This window comes from Argiope bruennichi, chromosome 5, assembly GCF_947563725.1.
Source record: "Argiope bruennichi chromosome 5, qqArgBrue1.1, whole genome shotgun sequence".
NCBI classification, from domain to species: Eukaryota; Metazoa; Arthropoda; class Arachnida; order Araneae; family Araneidae; genus Argiope; species Argiope bruennichi.
Genome location: NC_079155.1, coordinates 30,666,125 through 30,687,618, shown reverse-complemented (window position 1 = coordinate 30,687,618; position 21,494 = coordinate 30,666,125). Strand labels below are relative to the sequence as shown.

Below are 21,494 nucleotides of genomic sequence, written 5' to 3'. Positions count from 1 at the left end.
TGGACACATTTAGATGCAATTTATACGTTACTCGCAGACAAAATGTTTATTTTAGTCTTAAATCTTTATTGATAACAAAATAGTTAATGATAATTAAAATTAATAGCAAAAATCATAATATGATTTTTTTTCTAATATAATATAATATTTCTTTTCATTTTATGATAAATTATGATAGATAGATGTATTTATCTTCACCAGATTTTGCAGAGTATTTGAATATGTATTTCTAAAATTCATTTGTTTTTGTTTAATCTGTACAGTATATAAAAAAAAAAACGAGAAATTTTAAATTTTAATAGATTTTCAGTTTCCTGATAAGATACGCAAATAGTGAGATTAGGAAAAGCACATGCAGATTTAAACAAACAAACAAATAAAAAAATTTTCAGGGTAAAAAATTTTATGAATTAACAATTAACTATTTTTTTTTTTTTTTCTATCTCAAAAGTATTATAACTTTAGCTTGTAAAATAGGATAAAAGTTTTTCTGTGCGATACGTTTTAGTTTTATGGCTTTAAAAATTTTCTATCTAAGGTTTTGTTATCCATTTTTTTTATGCGATAAATATTTGTAAACATTTTTTTATCTATAAAGTAATTTATATAAATTATTAAGCAAGTAACTTCAATTTTAAACAAAAATTCATGACGTCACCAAGAATCAACTCTAGAAAATTGAGCTTTAAAATGAAAGACATTTCATTCATTCAATCAGATTTTTATTCTCTTTCTTATTTTCTATTCTCAAATTTTTCAATGATGTTGAAAAATTCTTTAAAGATTTTTTTTTTATGGAATTGATTATTTCTGTTATTCTCTTCAATTGTTTCTTATTTCAATAGTCATTATTCCTTTGTCTCAAATGATACTTAAGCCTACAATTATGAATAGCATATCAGTGTGAAAGATTTTTTTACTAATACTTAATAAAATAACATACTTAATTGATATTAAAACAAAAATGCTTGTTTAAAATGTAACTAAAAAATTAAAACATCATAGACATTGCGATATTATAGATCCAAGCTATCTCATTTTAAAAAAAAAATAAATTATAGAGTTAACTAATATAAATCACATAATTTAACCTCACTTCTGCCAATTAATTTAGTAAAACGTAGAAACTCTATGGAAAAATGTTGTAATCAATAATTTTTTAACCATATTTCATATAATCGTACACAGTAATTATGTTTTTTATACATGTTTCACAGCAATAATCCACCTTTTCGGTTTTGTACTTCACTCAGTATTTTTACCTCAAGAATTATTAAATTATTTTTCTTAAAAATTTCCCATGGGTTTACTGGTAATAAATATTATTTTTAATAGCTCGACTCAAATATAATTGTTACTTCAAAATTTTTGAAGTTGCTGCTATCTCAAGTGCTTGAAATTAATGTTGGATTTGAAATACTGCAGCATCGAATCGTCTTTAAAGAAATTTAAAAAAATTCTAAAGATAATTTTTTGTCTCTCTTTTTGGATAAAAATGTATGAATTTAAAACGCTAAAATGATATAACCCTTAAGAATTTCGGAAATAAACTTAAAAAATATTCTTATACAAAAAAATACAAGTCATTCTTTTTTAAAAGTAAAATTGTTTCATTTCTGAAAAAGAAGTTTTATGAAAAAAAAAAATGAAGCAATATAAATTTGTTGAATTTTTACAAGATGCGAATAAATATTATATTAAAAGCCAAACAATTCCCTTTTTATCGATAAATGTAAACATTTTTTTAAATATTCTTTTTAGTGAAAAATAATGCATTGCAGCTGTTACATTAATCGAAGAAAAGAAAATTGATTAAATTATAAATAATTAATGAATTGGAGAAAAAAAAAAACGCAAAAAAGTTGAGCTGCCGAAACCCGGGATCGAACCAGGGACCTTTAGATCTTCAGTCTAACGCTCTCCCAACTGAGCTATTTCGGCACATAATCTACAGGCAAACTATGAAATATGTTGAATACAGAAATTTCCCTGTCCACCCCCCGCGTAAACAAATACCAGCAAGCTGTTTACCAAAACACCAATCAAAGCACCCCGAATTTTCGAGGACTCGTATTATGTCTTTGTAGTCTCATATTTAGTCAAGGTCATTTTTGTTATCAGTTCTAGAATGTACAAGATAAGACTTTTCAGTAGCGTCGTAAGTCGTTACTCGGCACTTTGCGTAAGAAAGCAAACGACCTTAAAAATATATTTGCATTTAAAAAGGAATCTCTCATCATCCACTATGTCGTTAGATATGAAGATACAAGGACAAACTAGCGAGATGGATTCAAAATGGACATTAATCGGAATTTCAGGTTGTACCAACGGTGGCAAAACAACTTTGGCATCAGCATTAGCAAATCATTTTCCTGGATCCATAGTTGTGAACCAAGATAAATTTTTTCGAAGTGATGACAGCAAAGAACATATTATCATTCCAGAATTAAATCATAAAAATTGGGAACGACTTGAAGCTGTAGATTGGGACGCTATGATGGCCGATTTGGAAAAAACTATTCATTCAAAGCCTCCTAATAAGAATTCGTTACTAATTGTGGAAGGGCACATCATTTTTAATCATCCGAAACTGAGAAATATATTTGACAAAAGATATTTTTTAACACTAGATAGAGAAGAATGTATCAGACGAAGAATTCAGCGAGTTTACGATCCTCCTGATATACCCGGTTACTTTGATATGTGTGTTTGGCCTATGTATTTGCTTAATCTTCAAGATGTACAAGAAAATTGTTCAGGTGTTAAATACTTTGATGGTAATAGCAGAAAGGAGGAAATATTAGAATGTGTTTTAAGTGATATTCAATCTATAATGTCTGAAAAGTAGGATATTTGTAATTAACAATTAATCGAAATAGCATTCCTGTAGAAATTAAAATCTGTGAAATAATTATATATTTAAAAAATTTTTTTGTACCTAATGTCGTTATTTCTTTTTGGAAATGTATGTGAACAAAAAATTTCAAAATAAAGTTGAATATTCTCAATAGTAGTTTTTCTTTTGTGTTATAGATGGCAGCACAAACAGTTTCCTATATTTAAAACCTAAAAATTATCCGTTATTTTTTTTGGAGGGGGATGGCGGTGGCGGTAATGAAAACCTGAAGCTCTTTGACTAGTAAATAACTGAAATCTAGAAGTTTTATCATTTCAAAAAGTTAATAATTTTATGCAAAGTAATAATAAATGAGTACTACAGATGCCTTCCATAATTTTTAAACGCATTATTACTCCTGAATTAAAATTTACTTATTTATATTAATAAATTTTTAAGCCTCATTTAAATGAAAAAAAAGCGAATTAAAAAACCTTGTATTATTTTGGTTCCTTATATTTTTTAAAAGATTTTTTTTGAGAATCAAAAGTAATATATAATATAAGACAGAATTAATCCAACTAAAATATTGCATTATAAATATAACCATTATGATTATTCCTGCTTTTGAAAGAAATAGGGAAAAATTATAAACTTCCTTTGGCAAAGAAAACAAATTTGACAAAGTGAATAGTATTAAATTTTGACAACGCATACACACATCGAAACCAAAAGAAAACAAAACCAAAAAGAAGTTTAGTTGTAATGAAATTGCTTTTGTCTGTTTTGAATTGCTTTTGAAATAAATTTATCTTTCAGCATGTTCCAGTAAATTTTATTTGTGTTAAAAAAACAGCTTTGTCAGTTCGTGTGATAAAGATTTTTATTTAATCGAATGTTCAGAAAAAAAGTTTTTGCAATTTTTTTTTTTCAAATTAGATATTTTCTGTTATTTATAGATGGTTACATCTTAACTGTACCCGTACTGTTTCACATAGACATCATTTTTCAATCGTACCGATTGATGCTTTGAATTTGTTTTCGAAAATTCTTCATTTTCATTATTTTGTCTTACAATGTCTGAAATGGATGTGGATGAAGAGATAGAAACGAAAGAAGAGGATAACTTTTCCAATTCTGCTGAAGGCTCATCTGATGATGAAGATGTGGATGAAGAGAACATCAGACAGAAACAGAAAGAAGTATTTTATTATAATTATTATTTCTTTTATGCTTATTTTGTTGATCAAGATAGTTGCAATTATATTCTAATTGAGGGAAAAAGTATTTCTTATTTTAGGCATATTCCAATTTGTTTTGTAGGATTGCTTAATTAAATAGAAATAACGTTGATAATGTTTTCTTATTAAAAGTGTTTTGTCACCTGTGGTTTTGTCATTACCTTGATATCGGTCATTGTATTATTCATACTAGCTTAAGAAAAATTTAAATATTAATATTAGAGAAGATGTCTTTCTCTAAGTTGACATTGGACTGAATTCCTTCAGTTGCTATAGCATGATGGCAGGTCAAAGTACACAGTTTTTAGTTTCTGTAATACATTGTACAGAATTGTAACAGAAAAACATAATTTTTATAGAATATTAAATGTCCTAGAAATTCTGTTAAAATTATAAAAATTTTCTCAAGGTATGAATTTTTTAGTAATTGGTAACAAATGCTAGAAAATAAATCTCAAGATGAAAACAATGATTTTCCTTTTAATGTTATGTGCAATGATAAAATTTCACAATAATATGAAGACCCACAAAATGCAAAGTGAAAAATGTTCATTAGGCCATTAGTTTGTAGCTGCAAATTTTAAAAATGTTATTAAGAATCAGAGAATCTGTTGTCACATATTATTAAAAGAATGATTTACAATTTAAGCATTTAACCACATGTGAGTAATTAACTGTTAAAGGGTTTGCACTAAGTTCTTTTGTAAATAAAATGATCACCAATTGCATGTGGTTAATATGCAAGTATTATAATTTGTTAAAAGCAGTATTTTAAATTTCCTAATTTTTCATTTGTTAAACTTATAGAATAATTGAGCTGAAATTATATAATAATTCAGACACAACTTTTTAAAAATTAAAATCTTAATAAATTCTTCGAAATCATAAAAAACTGAAATTTTAGTTATAATGAGGGATAGGAAAGAGAAATTAATATAATTTTAAAAAAAATGCTCTAAAATTTTCTCATAACTTTATTTTATCGAGGAAGAAAATTGACTATTGTTTTAATAACCATGATTTTAATTGTAGAATGATATTGAAAGGTAGAAATTAAATTTAAGAATTTCTATTCTATTTTAATTTCAATATTTCCCTGTTTCATTAATTTTGTATTGCATATTAATGTTATTATATATTATCTAAAATAGTTTTCCTGGGAGTTTAAGAAATATATATAAACAAGGTATTTCCATAATTAAAAATTTATATAAGTGGTTAGCTAATTTACCTACAATATTTTATGATATTACTTCCTAGAACCATTTTATGTTTTATAAATTTCATTTTTTCCTATTTTAGAAGTTATTACTCCCTTGTTTACTCTGATATGAAAGATATTATTTTTTTAAAGGTTTGTTAGTCTAGTTTGATATCAAATTAGCATAGAATCTGAATGAAAAGTACAATATTCTGGTTTATTGGCCTTTATTAAGAAATCTATAAAAATATGTGAATAATGTTAAGTGTTGCATTACCTTCATCATTGTAGATTTTTTTAATTATCCGTGTGATAATTTGAATTATTAACGCATACGACTTTACTGTTCCAAGATGAAAAAAAATATCATAGTATTAAGAATATGTGGTTACAGACATTTTTATACTTTTCTGTGAACATAATAGTAATTTAATAATTAGTTATTTTAATAATTTCTGAAATAATTTATCAATTGTTATCTTCCAAGGATGGAAGAATGTTAATACAGCATTATCACTTTTTCAAAAATGAGTTTTCACTTTTTAACATTTTTTCCAGCTCATTAAAGTTCTTGTAAATTTCTGGCACTGTTTTGCTAAAAGAGCTCCAATTTTTGCCAAACTATATTCCTTTTAATCTAAACATTTATAATATTTGGTTATCAATTCATGACAGATTTTAACAGCTAATTGAATTGCTTTAAATCTAATTATATTTTGATATTGTGGAATTATTTCAATGACTTATAGTATAGGTTTTAATATAAATTAATCTAAAACATTAAAAATTGATATTGTCTAATTAGTTCAGTTTTTTCTGTTAGGCAGTAATATAATTAAGAAAAATAGAAATAGAAATTATAAATAAGGCTGTGTAATTAGTGGTTTATAGTGTTGTTAATGATTCTGTTAAATGAACACTGTCCAATAATGCATTTTCAGTCTTCCCACTTTTCATTCTTTTATTTCATATTAATGCTCTTTTTTTTTTTAAAGTATTTTATAAATGCTAGACAAAGAATTTTGTAATTTTTCACATTCATTTAAAATTGGTTTTGAAGATAAAAACTTAAGTGATCTAGACTAAAATGTGGTTTGTAATAAAATAAGATATTGTAGGTATGAAATATGCCAGGGAATATCAGATTCTTGATAAAAGGATTACACACAATCTAGCAGTAGCCATTTTCAATCTGTCTAAGCAATTTATTCTTTTCCCTAAGATTACTTTATTTGAAAAATACAGGTATTGTATTAATAAATTAGTGCAATGGTATTTCTCAATATTTTGTTCTTTCATGATAAAATAATTTTCTCTTCTCTCTTTTCTTTTTAAGGGAAGTTATTAATTGATTTGAAATGTTGTGCTTTTATATGATCCAACCTTTTTTTTTAAAACTTCGGTTATTAATTAATCATTGATTAAAAAAAAATTTCCATGTTGTTTCTTTGGTATTCTGAAATATGAGCATTCATTTTAAAAAAGATTATAACATTTAATTTGTAATTAACATATTAATAAAAATCAATTGTTAGATGTGTGCTTAAAATATGTTTTTGAAATTTTCTTGGCTCCAATTCCCAGTTTTAAGTTGGAGTTCAAGATGATATAAGTTTTTGAATTTCTAAGGAACATATTAATTAAATTAATAAATCAACACTTTGAATTTTTGGTATATCTGTTAGACACAACTTTCATCTTTATGGAAATTAAAGATTTTCCCATGCTAAATTTGATTTAAACTTGCAGTTCTTTTTTTCTTACATTTGATTAATCAAAATCTTCTTTCAGATCGAGGCTAACCCTTATACATATGACCTTCATGTTCAGCTAATTTCATTATGCAGAAAGGCAGGAGATTTAGACAAACTTCGTGCTGCTAGAGAGAAGATGAGTGAACTATTTCCATTAACTCCAGGTTTGTTGAAAAATTGTATTAAAAATTAAATTCAAATTCTTTTACTATTGTTTTCAGTACAAATTGAAGTGTAAAGTATTTTAGCTGATGAAATTTATTGTTGTCAATTTGTAATTAAGAAATTAGAAGGTTTATGTAATAAATGATTTAAACTTCTGATATTTGAGCATTTAATTAAGTAAATAATTAAATCAAATAAAAAAACCCTTCTTTAATAATTAGATATAAATGAAATATATATTTTTTGATATTTTGAAATGAAACATGATTTTATTTCATTTTATGTATGATTTTAATCTTTTTGCAAATGCTATCAACAAACTGAATGCAGTACTTTAGTTGTGAATTATGATGTACATAAAACTGTTCCCTTAGTGATACTAAACCAAGTTAACTGCATTTGGATGTATTAATGGATTTATTTGATTCAATCTGAGGATTGGTTCTTTCTTCCAAATTCAAAATCAGTCTTATGAGTTTATTAAACCATGACATTTTATAGCAAAACTGATTGAATATATTTATATTGTAATCATTGCACTGTTCAGTCCAATTGCTTCCTTTAAAGCTGTTTAGATTTTTCTTTCTTTGATAATTAAAGAGTCACCAGTTTTTGTAATAAAATTTTTATCATGTATATTTATTCTTATTTTTTTTTTGTCTGTAGAATTATGGCTTGATTGGATAACAGATGAAAGAAAACTTGCTACAACCAAAGAACAAGAACGGAAAATGATTTATTTATTTAAAAGAGCCTTGAGAGATTATTATTGTAAGCCCCACACTTTTCCTTTTTAATTTTTAGTTATTATTATATTTGGCATTATGTTTTATAACAATTTTTATGTAAAGCTAAAATAATCAGTCAGTTACTTTAGTTATTGAACTTGTGTTTTTTTGGACTACAAAATTTTTAAAAACCTATTAATATTACAGTGCACATTTACAAAATTTTGGTTAGTCCTCAGCAGAAAATTTGATTTATTGTTCTCTTTTAGCTGTTAAATAGATTTGTTTCAATCTGAATAAACTGAATAAATGTTTCTTAATTGTGATTAATTGAAGTATTTCAGTTAAGAAATGGAATTTACTGAATTTTTAATTTGGGTTTATTATTAAAGAAGTTTTTATATATTTAGAATTTATAAGTCTGACAAAAAGATGTTTAATGCCTAAAATTTCTTACCTAATTTTAATTATATTTATTGTTTGATTTTAAAAAGGAAGCAGCTTATCCTACTTTATGAGGTATTCAGTGTAGCTAAATTATGATATATTTAAAACTTTAAACAACTTGTTATTTCTCAAACTGAATGAAAAGGGCAAAACAAAGGAACGATTTTAACTTTTGTTCTTACACAGGAAGTTGTTTGATCTAAGAATGAATATGGTGCCAAAACTTTGATGATGGAGAAATTTAAGTTTCATTAAATTAAGTTGAATGGGTAATTTGTGTGTGGATATGAAAATAGTTAACCTTCTCCTTGAAGGTCTATTTGAAGGTGCTTTTTGTACCTCTGGGTTAGCAGGGGCAAAATATGATGCTAATTAAAAAAAAAAAAAAAAAAGTTGCGATCTAAGAGTTGCCCATCTAAGATAACTTGGTTGTTGAAGAAAAAGAATTTTATTTGTGAACTTTTACTTGAATGAGACAGAATTATGTTTTTTTTCTTTTTTTTTTTTCTATTCATAAAACTATGATTGATGAAACAGTTTGTGTAACTTTTGATTAGGCTAGTACAAGGCAAAAAATACTGTTTGAAAAAATACTGAAAAATTTGAAGTCCGTTGGTCCTCTAATTACACAACTCGTAGAAAATCCTCATTTTATGCATTCCCTGAATAAGACAAACAAAAAACAACAACAAAAAAAAAATAAATAAATGGGCCCGACTTATCTTTGTTGTCTATTATTAGAAGCAACCATAAGGTTGAAAGTTTTATTTTGTTAAATGCATGCTGAATTGCTTAAAGATCTTGGTTGTAATATGAGCTTAAAGATTCATTATTTGCACAACCATTTAGACAGCTTTCCTGAAACTCTTAGCTATAGTAATGAGTAATAAATTCTACAAAACACAAAGAAGTGAAGATTTGAGACCAAGTGAAACAGGTACTAATATGTTGATGGGATATTGTTGAAATGCACAAGGAAATAGTGTAAACAAAATTCTTTTAAAAATATCCAGTAACTGAAGCTTTCGAAATGGAACAAAATAATTTTTTTCTTCATTTATTTTATCTTTTATTGTATATCATAATTTTTAATTATTCTATTGCAGATTTGCAACAGTGTTTTTTTTTCAAATAATTAGAATGCTTTATAAAATTTAATATTTTTTTAATGCAACACTTGCAGCCTAAGTGTATTATAATGTGCTAATGTAAATAATTTTTTTTTAATGCAACACTTATACTCTAAGCCTAATTTAATGTTTTAATGTAAATAATGCTATTGTCATAATGCTATTTACAATAATGATTCATTTACATTCAGTTTATAGAAATAGAATTCACGTAAATTTAGTTAAAAAAATTTCTTGGAATCAAAATATGTATTGACTTGTGTATTATAAAAAATTCCTTTAAAAATCCTATGATTGAATTAAAATTACTCTACTTAACTAAAATTATGATGAATTAATTCTTCAAAAAAAATTAGTATGAATTAATTTTTTTCCCAATTTTCTGTATTTTGCCATTTTATAATGAGACAAAATATTAAATATTTTTTTATCATACAAAACTCAAGATGTTTATTACATTGCTTAACACAGAACTCCTAATATTGCAATTCTTAAAATTTTTCAACAAAAATGAAAAGACAATTGTTTGCTTCCAGTAGGAAATTTACTCCCTCCTTTAACTCAGCTACGAATATGAATTTGTATGATCGCTTTAGTGAACAAATAAAAGCAAAAATAATTGATTAAAAAAAATAATTTTTTTTTCTTTTTGAAAAATTGAAATAATTTGTATAATTTGTTAGTTGATGATTTGCTCGTTCATTATGTATAATTACATTGTTTCATAATTTTTATTTTGCATCTGAAAGCAAATATATAGAAAGGAGGAAATATTGGTTAAGCTTGAAATGTTTGCCGATAAAAAAATAAGCCTTTTCTATATTAAAGCTTCTTAATATATTTTCTGTAGTTGATTATTATTTTATATATATTCTTTTTTTCCATTGCATGAAATTATATAAATTCTTTTGTCATTATCTAGCTGTTTCCATTTGGTTAGAATTTGTACAGTTTTCCATTGGTACAATTGGTGAAAGTTGGGATAATGATGGTTTGAATAATGTCAGGGAAACTTTTGAAAAAGCAGCTACAGCTGTGGGCATCCATGTTGCTCAAGGATGCTTAATATGGGAAGCTTATAGAGAGTTTGAAAGTGCTTATCTGATGTATATAAAGGTAATTTCTTTCCTACTATTTATGCTAAAGTTGCAGTATACTTTATTGGTTATATTAATTTTGTGGTAGATTTTTGTGAAATTTTATCTGCTCTGTAACGCTAGTAATTTTGTGTTTTAAGAAACCTTTTGTTATTATACTACTTTTATTTATTATTTAGTTTTGATGTTTGTGTATTGTTTGAAGTTTCATGCTCTCCAAAACAAAAAAGCATATTGAAAAAAAGATGCATTTCTGTTAATTTTTAAATCTTTTTCTGTATTTTGTTTTTTTCCCTCTGAATAATATATAATTAAAGACATTTTCCAAATGTTCCAGAAATTCTTAATCTTTAAGTTGCTGCACACCAAACCTTAATTTAAAAAATCGATTTCGAGTCTACTGATCTAAAGAAACATTATGTGGAGAGCTCAAAGACTCATTGATGTAGCTAATTTTCAGTTGTCAAAACTTTCAAATTGCTATCTCTATATTGTAATTGCAGATGGTACTACAAAAATGTGTGTGTGTGTGTGTATGTTATCATTAGTTTAAAATGATATAAGAGGGGTTTTCATGTTTATCTTTAATTGATTTGTCTCTGAGCCTTCTATTTATGATTTCAAAATTTTTTATATTTCCTTGGAATAATTTATTATTTATGCTATAAAGTTTTTATTATTTCTGGAATAACTAATTATTTATGCTCTCTCTCAGATTTTTATGGTATTTGAAATATTGTTACCAGTTTTTGGTATAATAGGCATTAAAGAGACATTTAGCTATATTTTTAATGTTTTATTTATAAATTCTTCATAATTTATTACATGGAAATCATAAATGTTTTATTAAGATTATTTATTATTTTTTTCATTTTGAATGAAGTTATAATATTTAATATTGCACAACATTTTCACAGTTTTTTTTTTTTTTTTAACAATCTCACTTTCTCATAAATTTGTTATGCATGTTTCTTTAAAAAAAAAAAATCCATGTATGATTTCATTTTGCAATATTTCAGCATATTTTTATGCAGTAGTTTGCAGTTTCTTTTAATTATAAAACCTGCCATATTTCAGTTCCTTTGACTTTGGATTATAAGCATTATTTAGTATTATATTGATAGGAAATTCAAGTGACCAGAAAAAGAATTCAAACTAAGAACTTTTGACTTCATCACGTGTTAATTCAGTTGTTTTGATAAACGATTTTCAGACCATATCAAACAAAAAACAATTATAAAAAATTGAAGCCAAATGTTCAAATGAACACCTTTTTTTTAATCAAGAGCTTAATAATTTGAGTTGAAAGAAATTGTGCAAACCCAAACATATTTGAAGAAAAGCTTGAGAATCGTTTGAAAGTAATTAAAATGTCTTGTATTTGTGTTTTCTTTGATATCCTGAAATAATTATCAGGCAGTTGTTTAAAGCAGTATTATATTAATTTGGCTATGAATTTTTAATACAGCTGACTTTTTTGAAAGTAACTGCATAATTTTTAAAGAATACCGTATTCATAATTTTTCACTGGAGATTAATTTCTTAAACGATATAGAAGCTTATAATGAAATAATAATTTCATTCCTTTTAAGAAAAATTATGAATGCAGTTCTTGTAATCCTATTTTTCTTTCTTTTGTAATCAATTCATTAACGGTAAGAATTTTAATGTTATTTATAAAAATGAATAATTTTTTTTATTAATACTTATTTTTTTTTTATCAATTCTACTCAATGCACATATGATATAATTAAAATCTCGAATATTGCTTCCAGATTCCATTTTTATCATTTATGATAGGTATGTCTTTTTTCACAAATCAAGTTAATTTCAAAAGCAGATAATCCATATTTGTATGTATATTTTCTTAAACATATATAAATAAGGTATTTTTTAAGATTTCTGAATTATGATTAAATAAAAAAAAGTGTTTCATTGACTTTAAATTTAATAAAATGATTTAAATCAACCATTTTTTAAAAATTTGTAAGCTGGAAGATAAAAAGTTAAAATCTTTTTTTTAAGTTTAATAACTGATCATGTGAAATAAATATTTAAATGTACCATTTACACCCAGTTATTATTTGTGAGGTTGTATGAGTTTTGTTTGATATTGTGAAATGGTTGGAACATGCTATGAAAAGAATATTGCATTTTGTTTTAGGGAAAAGGGGCATCAGTTGAAGAAATTAAAGACCAAGAAAAGAGGATTTTCAATCTTTTTAAACGTCAGCTTTCTATTCCTTTGTTAGGTAAGTTGGTTGCTATTAGAAGCATATGACTATTGATTCATTATATTTAGTTTTTATATATATATATATATGTGTGTGTGTGATAATTTTTTTAATGTTGCTTTATTTAAAAAAAATATATACATTTCTACTTTAATTTCAAAGATAAAAATTTTTTAACTTGTGAGTTGCTTGATCCTTTAGATTTTTTTTCATACTTCTCGATCTAATTATTGTAACTTTCACAATTTGAGACAAAACTTTGAATCAACTGATATCAAGAACGCCCAAAAGCTGCTGGTTTTGAAAGAATCTTGGAATTTTTCAGTTTTGAAAACAAAAAAGTTGCTCCCATGCCTCCATCACTTTGTTTGCTTTGGACACTTCTCTGTCCATGTTCTTTGTATTTAAAAATTCAACTTTGATCATGGTTTAGATTCCTCTTATGTATTTTCTGAAGATTTAAAAAAATACCTTTTTTTTTTATTAATATTAAGAATGTTCCAAAACATCAAATAAAGTATTATTATATTTACTCTTAAAAGATCTCAACATTTGTAGCTAACTTATATTTTATATGCATGTTTATAATACATGCATGTACAAGTTATAATTTTAATTACAGACTGTGCTTGTAAGACAAGTACTTTTTATTTATTTGCTGTTGCCAATAGAAAGAAAATCATATTTGCATTTCATCTGAATCACTGAATTTTAATACATTGATTTTTTGGTTCAGAAAATGATAAAGGAAATCCTAGATTATATTTTGTAATTAGTTTTTTTTTCACTGTAGTATTAGAAGATAATACTCTATTTAATAAGAAAGTAACAATATGACTTTGTTCTGAAATATTAAATTAAATGAGAAATTTTGGCTTATTGCTTATAATTAAAATTATATTCTTATTATTTATTCCTATAATTTATTATCTCATCTTGCTCAAAACTAAACAAACACTTAAAAACCACAATGGTTTCTGGTTTTTCAATATTGAATATGTACAAGATTTAAAATGATTTTTTAAGAAATTGACATTAAAAATCATTTTGTTTGAATTTATGAATTTAAGTCTATGAATCTATTATTAAGAATATTTTGTATGCATACTCTAATCTGAAATTTTATAACTAATTTGAAGAAGTCTTATTTGACAGTGAAATCTATTACAAATTAAATATTTATTTGTGAAGCTATTATTTGTTCAATATTTTTTGAATGGAGAATATTAAATACTTATTTGAAAATTTTTACATTACATTAATTTCTTCATTATTTCAGTTTTCTTCATTTTTATCTGAATTTAAAATTTTTTGTCAATGAAATTGTAAAATATTAATTTTGTGAAATTTTATAATGAAAAACAATTTTTTTAAAAAAATATATAATTATTTTTTTGAATTACAGATATGGAAAGAACATTTACAGAATTTACTGAATTTCCATTTGAACATTTTAAACCTGATGACTTATATAAGGACCATGCATTTAACAAAGCTTTAAATAAATTGAAACAGCTTCTGCCTTATGAAGATGCTTTGGTATGAGTATGTGTTATATGTTCTTTTTTCGAGTAAACAGGATACAGTCTTCTATGTTGTATACCAGAATAATTTTGAAATGAACATTTTTAAATCAATTACTTTCACAGAAATAAAATTATTTTTTGTTCCATTAATTCAATGATTTAATTTATTTAAATGTTTGAATGATTATCACTATATTCAGTCTTAAATCACATTTAATCATTCAGAATTTGTCTATTTAATCTGTTTCATACCCAGTTAGCGCAATAATATTGGTTTAAAAATGTATTTGAACTGCCGTGGTGGTCTTATGGTAATGTCTTGGTTTGGGATCAGAGCGTTCCAGGTCTAAGACTCTATTTCATTGATGAATCCACAATATAGTAGGCTTTGAAGGGCTTAAATGAACTTTACCTAGCCTGTATATATATCTTTCAGCCTTAATTTGATAAAACGACTTTTAAAATTTTGCTTTGATTAAATATATGTTTATATTTAATTGCATAAAGCCAATGAAATCTCAGTGAAAAATATCAACATATTTTTGAAGAAAGAATCGATAAATTTTTGAAATAATTGAGAAATGCTGTAACACTTCTGCATTAATTAGTCTAGCCATCACTGCATTACTCCTAGATTCATAGAAATAATCAGCTTCTAGCTTTCTCATTTATTTTCTTGTTTAGTGGGAGAACATACATTCATATTTAGTAAAACTAATTAAAACATTTTTTATTGCTAATAACATGAATTTCTCCTAGCATATGTTGGTGTTCTTATTCAATCTATTTTTTTTTCTTTAGTATAAAAGTGAACCTCCTCATTATGAAGAATACAAAAAATATATTCAGTTTGAAAAAGATGCGGGTGAACCAAATCGTGTACAAGGTCTTTATGAACGAGCTTTGATTGAAAATTGTTTAAAAGAAGAATTATGGTTGGATTATACAAAATATATGGTAAGAATAATTACTTTGATTTTAATTTTATATGTGTTCTTTTCCAATTTGATGTTTTTTGAAGAAGAGAGGCAGCACAAGTAGCCACTGTCTCAGTGTCTGACTCGCACTTTCCTGGTGAGCATGACAAAGTTATTGGGTCAAGCTACCTACACTGCAATTACAGGAAGTTATTCTACTGAAGTGGTTAGGCCATATCTGGAAATGCCTGGTAGAAGTCCCACCTCAATTTTCTGCCTTCTGATGTCACACTGACTATCATTCATTTTTTAAAACCCAGATGCTTAGCATAAATAACTGCAATACTGTTTCCTATTCTGTTGGTGAAAATCTTAAAATTGATGATGAAAGGGGTGAAAAGACAAAGTGAAAATTGTAATCAAAATTAAATTTTGGATGTTTGTATTATAAGGATTTTAATTTAGTGACTGAATATTTAATAATATGATTCTTGGTTGGCTGCATTGCAGTGTTGAATTTGAAAAAATTATTGTTTAATTTGAAAGTTAATTAAACTTAGCAATGATTTGTATATTTAAAAATAAATAATAATAAGAAACCCGTTAGTGTATGAATAGGGTTGGATTAAGCATGTTGGGAGTCTTTTCTGCTAAAGTTCTTGAGCTATCTCTGAAAGAGTCACATATGAACTTGTAAATTTTGACTTCTCAGATATAATGTTTTGAATTCATTTTGTATATTTTAATTAATAGTAACTATTTTTACTAACAATAATTTTTTTATAATTTGCATTGTAGTTTGATTTTAATTGTTGATTAGTTTAATTAATCTTTAATGATAATTAATATAATTTGATATCAGTGGATGAATTTATGAAATTTATATTTGTTATTGGCATATACAAATGTTTTAGTTAAGTATTACTGAAATGACTTACTACCATCCATTGTATAAAAGAAAAACCCTTTTGTAGCAAAATTACTTTAATTACAATTGTCAAAGAAATAGATATATCCAGTGCATTATTAAGATGAACTGATAATTAATTTTATTATTTAGATGTAATATAGGAAGAATAATAAAGACAAGAATTACAAGTTTTCAATTTTCTTACCATTTTAATTGATACATATGTTCCTTTCTTTTGTTGTGCTTCATAAAATTAATTTTAATTTAATAGAAATCATTTTTTTTTTTGTAAACTTTTAGAAATTACATACAAAAAGGAACATTTTTTAAAAATGTTATTCTTAAAGCATATAAAAATAAATGAGTGATGGAAAGCAACTTTGGACCATCCTGAAGTTTATTTAGATTATTAAATAGTTCTTTTGAAAGCTAAAGTATTTTGCTCAACTAATCATTAATCAGTAATTTTCAGATATCTAAAATATTGTACTTTAAAATGTCTCAAAGTTCATTTTGTATAAAATGAATAAATAAAATTGAATTGTTATATAAAGATACAAATTTTAAACCATGACCATTTCAATTAATTAATAACATAAAACTCTTAATATATTTAGAAAAATTAAAATGTTTCTTAATTATAATCAATAAAAAGATTGTTTTTCATTTTTTGTGACACTAATTTGAAAATGGTGGAAAATAACAATGTTCGAGGCTATACAAAATTAATGTACAGTGTTTTGATGGAAAACTATTACAAGTGTTTTTAAACTTAATGATAAATAAAAGAATAATTAAAATTCCTGGATTTTTCTTTAGAGCTTTAATTATTAAATACAAGTCATTGATATTTAATTGTTTTACATACAATGGTACCATGCTATTTAATCTGTTTTCTGACTTTGAACTTCTGCAATAATTTTTGACTCTTTTTAAAGCAAAAAAAAAAAAAAAAAAGTCTTTGCTGTTGAGTTTGTTTTGGGAACAATTATCAAAATTTTCAAAATTATTCCAACACTTGGAAATGTTGATGATAGCACTTTAAGGCAGCTTCATAGCTTTTAAGTTTGTTACTATCATCTTTTACAGTCAAAGGAAACAGATCTAATTCATCATCAAATACGGCAATATCCTCAACAACTTCATGAATAGGTTTTAGTGTATCAAGACAAGTGTGCCTACACTTTATAAATTAATAAAAATTCTAAATTAATTTTCTTTTGATGTCTTCACCTCAATCAATCCAGGAAAACAAAACAAAACTTTTGGCTCTGAAAAGGGCCATTTTTGTTTAATAAAGACAAATTCAAGAAGCAAATGAAATTATCTGAGAAAATTATAAAAATGTGAGAGAAAAGTGTAGAGCTGGTTTCCAAATGAAAAACATACTTGTGATTATATATATAATCAATAAATCGAGTCTCAAAAATAACTGAAGGCATTTAAAAAATCAACACTGATAGTTAATATTAAAATAAAAACTACTTACTGAGCATACATACTCATACAGGTTATCTGTATAAAATACTCATACATATTATTCATATTATTAACAACATGACTGAGATTTTTGTTTATAATGGCAACAATTGAAACAATGCTTAAACCCAAGCCCATATGTGTTTACATTTTAGAAGAGAAATCAAATGATCAATCCTGTAAGTGTTGCCAAATCTTCTCACTAAATAATGTGTTTTTTAAAAGCCACATCAGAGAATTATTTTTATAGATAAAAAAAAATTACATTGGACGAATTTCGCATTTCTAAAATTATTTCACTGAACTTTCCTATGCTTTGTGTTTGCTTTGGACTTACATTTAAATAATATTTTTTATTTTGGATAGCAAAAAAGAAATGAAATAATTTAATCATATCATTTTACATTTCCTTAAAAAATGAAAATAAAAATGAAGATAAAATATTTTATTTAAAATCAAAGATTGCTCTGGTCAAAAATATTTTTTTAAAAATATGCATGAAAACTAGTAACAGATGTATATTTGTAGTTTTTATATTTTGATGCAATTTGATATATAAGATTTCACTTAGTTAAGAAAATTTTCAAACACATCATTACACTATATAAGTTATTGAGCTTCAATTAGTTATAAGTATTTGATTTGATTTTTTCTCTTGCAGAACCAAGTGATTAAAATTAAAGAGATGGCCCTTCCTGTCCATGAAAGATCTGTTAGAAATTTGCCATGGTGTGTGCAGTTGTGGATTTCGTATGTCAGGTCTCTGGAACGCTATGAAGAACCACATGAAGAGGTTATAAGTAAGTGTTTTATTTTTCTTCTAAATTTGTTCTAAGTGTTCTTGTCATGCATCATCTATTAAGCATTTTGTTAACTAAGAAGTGCATATGTTAAGTATTCAAGTTTGTAATGCAGATATTTTATGAAGTGCAGTAGAGTCTTGATTATGGATCACTATCAACTAAATTTATACTAAAAAAAAAATTGTGTTTTAAATTTTTTTATTAATATTAACAAATTCAAAGTGGAGGCATTATGTTTTAATGCTTGTCTAAACTTCTTGATCTTTTTTTGATTGTTATTCCAGATTCTGGGTTTAATATCAAGGATCTGCTATGTAGATTACATGAAATTTAAGTATTTTGAAAAGTTTATTTTTTGTTTTTCCTAGGGGGGGGGGAAACCTTTTGTAATTATATTTTGGTAACATTATATTTTCCTAGCTATATTTATTAGTATAAAAATTACTATCTCTTCTGTTGACAAATGTTTCAAGCATTGAATATTTTTTTTGGATGTGTCCCTTTAATATATAAATTTGGCATCAAAACAAAGTATTTTAAGTATGAGCATTCTGTACTAATAAACATGTATATAGAGAATATTTTTTACAAATAATCTTGAATGATATAAATGATATAATTAATTTTCTTGGTTATTTTTCAGTAGAACAGGCAGTTTAATTTTTTGTGAACAACGAGCTTAAATTAATAAAGGCAAAATTAATCTAAATGAAAAAAATTGTTATAAATTATTTTTCTGTGAGCATTTTGTGCACAGAAAATTGAACTCTTCACAAATGTAGTTTGCTCTCCATTAACAAAAAAGTAATAAAGGGCTACTTATATAAAATAAATAAATAAAAAATATTGACTAAAAATGCCAAATTTCAATCATGAAGCATTTATATTCTTGAGAAATAAAAAAATAATATAAAATGAAATGAAATGAAACGAAAAAAGGAATTTTTGCCAGTAATTATATATGTTATCTAGGAAAGAGGAATTATGTTTATGAGCTAATAAGATATGATTAAATGAAATTGTTAAATTTGTATTGAAATTTTGTTTATTTTTCTAGTATAATATCAGCATAGATTAATAGTAGTTTTTAAATGTTTGAAATGGCTTAGTTTCTTATTTTTGAAAAATGAATGGGCTTTTGTTTTCTACATTATTTTAATTATTTTAGGAGTATTTGAAACAGCTCTTGGTATGGGTTTTCCAAAGGCTGAAGACTTTAAAGAATTCTGGCTAGCCTATTTGAGTTATTTAAGGAGAAAGCTTGATGAAGACCTAGCTGAATCCTTAGGTAAATCTGAACTGATTTAATGTACTTATATATAGTTACAATATATGGTATCTTTTATGTTTTGATTTAAATCAAGCAAAATGGCATGGATATAATTTGCAATGACAATTAGTTTATTATTTTAATATAATAATATTTATAGGATAACATACTGTTTGTAAATTGATGTTTTTCTGTGCTAAACTCTTTACAGAGCTCACCATTATACCAAAAATTGTAATTAAATTTTTAATTAAAAATCAATGGAATTTTCAAAAATCAATGGAATGGAACATTTCAAAGTTTAAAGTTTAACTATTTAATGATATCAGTTTTATTATTACACTGTTTTCTTTTCTCCTTTTAATAAATTTTTTATTACAAAATTACTTTCATTGTTTTAATTTCTGGATTTATACTCATGCAATTTGTGACAATATTAAATACTTTTCTTATATGCACATGTTGTTGCTGCTATATGATCATGAATAAATTTTAAAAATAAATATTAATGAATTTAATCCAAAATATTTTATCATTGCATTAAATTTATTACAACTTTGAACCACTTTTACTTTTTTGTGTGTTAATAACTTTTGTTAATGAAATAGAAATTGCATAATATATTTTTTCCAAATGCAAAATATGTTTATAATAATTGATGTGATGAAGTAGAAAATTGCAGATAAAATTCCTTTATAAATTTTATTAAATGAAACTAGAATTTAAAGAGTAGGGAAAAGAATTTATATCACTTGTTCATATTGGCTTCAGTGAGAAAAGGGTATTAAAATCAATTGCATATTCGTTTTTTTTTTTTTTATTATATTTTCCTTATTTTTTTTTTTTTTTGTATTCAGTAATGTATATTTTAATAGTATATGAGTTTGATGTGAATTATTTATTTTGAAACTTCAGTTTGATATATACTTATTTATTAATCTGAATCCTTAATTATAAAATCCAACATTCTTTTGATCAGTTTATTTGGAAATGTGTATTTTTATTAACTGAAGCATTTCTGAGTTTAGAGTAATAAAAGGATAATTGTTAAAAAAATATTCTTGAGATTTATTCAAACTGCTGTATAATCAAAAAAAAAAAAAAAAAAAAAAAATCTGCATTTTTTTTATTTGTAATTGTACATTGTTTTGGAAGCCATTTTGCTCATTTAAAGAGCAGAAAGCAATCTTTTTCTTAAATTTTGATATTTTAATCAATAGATAATCTTTTTGTATATATATATATATATATATATATATATATATATATATATATATATATATATATATTCAAATTAAAATGAGCTTTCTTTTTTTTGTGATATTGGAAGTAATCCAAAATAATATCAGCTTAAATTTTCTGCAAATAATTTTAAAAATTATGCTGCAAAAATTTTTTTAATTTTAAAAAAATTATAAATGTCATGAATTTAAAATTTAAGTGCTCGTATAGGATAGGACAGTTATAATGAATAATATATTAGTAGTGTAAAATGTTATCAAATAAAGTTAGACTTTATTGCTCACTATCTATGTAAAATACACAAAAGAATCATTTTAGTCATTTCACATATCTTAATTTTTATAAAAAAAAATATTTGCTTACAAGCAAAAATTGTTCAGTGGTGATGGTATAAATTATTTTAAAGAATAATTGCAAATAAATCAATTAATGCAATAAATAATGTATAATTTTTGTAATTCCATATCGATTATTATTTAAGAATTATTGAGATATGATCCGTAATTCCTTTTAA

General features: G+C 24.7%; 2 protein-coding genes and 1 non-coding gene across 3 annotated transcripts in view; 2 read left to right on the top strand and 1 right to left on the bottom strand.

Moving 5' to 3' along the window:
- LOC129968972 (squamous cell carcinoma antigen recognized by T-cells 3-like) overlaps positions 1-21,494 on the top strand; it is a 108,919-nt gene that overhangs the window by 65,367 nt on the left and 22,058 nt on the right. Inside the window, exons 2-10 of the mRNA XM_056083357.1 lie at positions 3,796-4,038; positions 7,070-7,196; positions 7,864-7,968; positions 10,425-10,618; positions 12,764-12,851; positions 14,239-14,372; positions 15,161-15,316; positions 18,327-18,465; positions 19,637-19,756. Coding sequence (XP_055939332.1) covers positions 3,913-4,038; positions 7,070-7,196; positions 7,864-7,968; positions 10,425-10,618; positions 12,764-12,851; positions 14,239-14,372; positions 15,161-15,316; positions 18,327-18,465; positions 19,637-19,756 — 1,189 coding nt within the window. The 5' untranslated portion in view covers positions 3,796-3,912. The remainder of the gene's footprint in view (positions 1-3,795; positions 4,039-7,069; positions 7,197-7,863; positions 7,969-10,424; positions 10,619-12,763; positions 12,852-14,238; positions 14,373-15,160; positions 15,317-18,326; positions 18,466-19,636; positions 19,757-21,494) is intronic.
- Positions 1,869-1,941, bottom strand: Trnaf-gaa (transfer RNA phenylalanine (anticodon GAA)). Its single transcript has one exon. It is a non-coding gene; the product is annotated as a tRNA-Phe (tRNA).
- On the top strand, positions 2,047-2,988 carry LOC129968974 (nicotinamide riboside kinase 1-like). The gene has a single exon (XM_056083358.1). It carries the CDS (start codon positions 2,129-2,131, stop codon positions 2,846-2,848), a length of 720 nt encoding a protein of 239 aa, XP_055939333.1. The 5' UTR covers positions 2,047-2,128; the 3' UTR covers positions 2,849-2,988.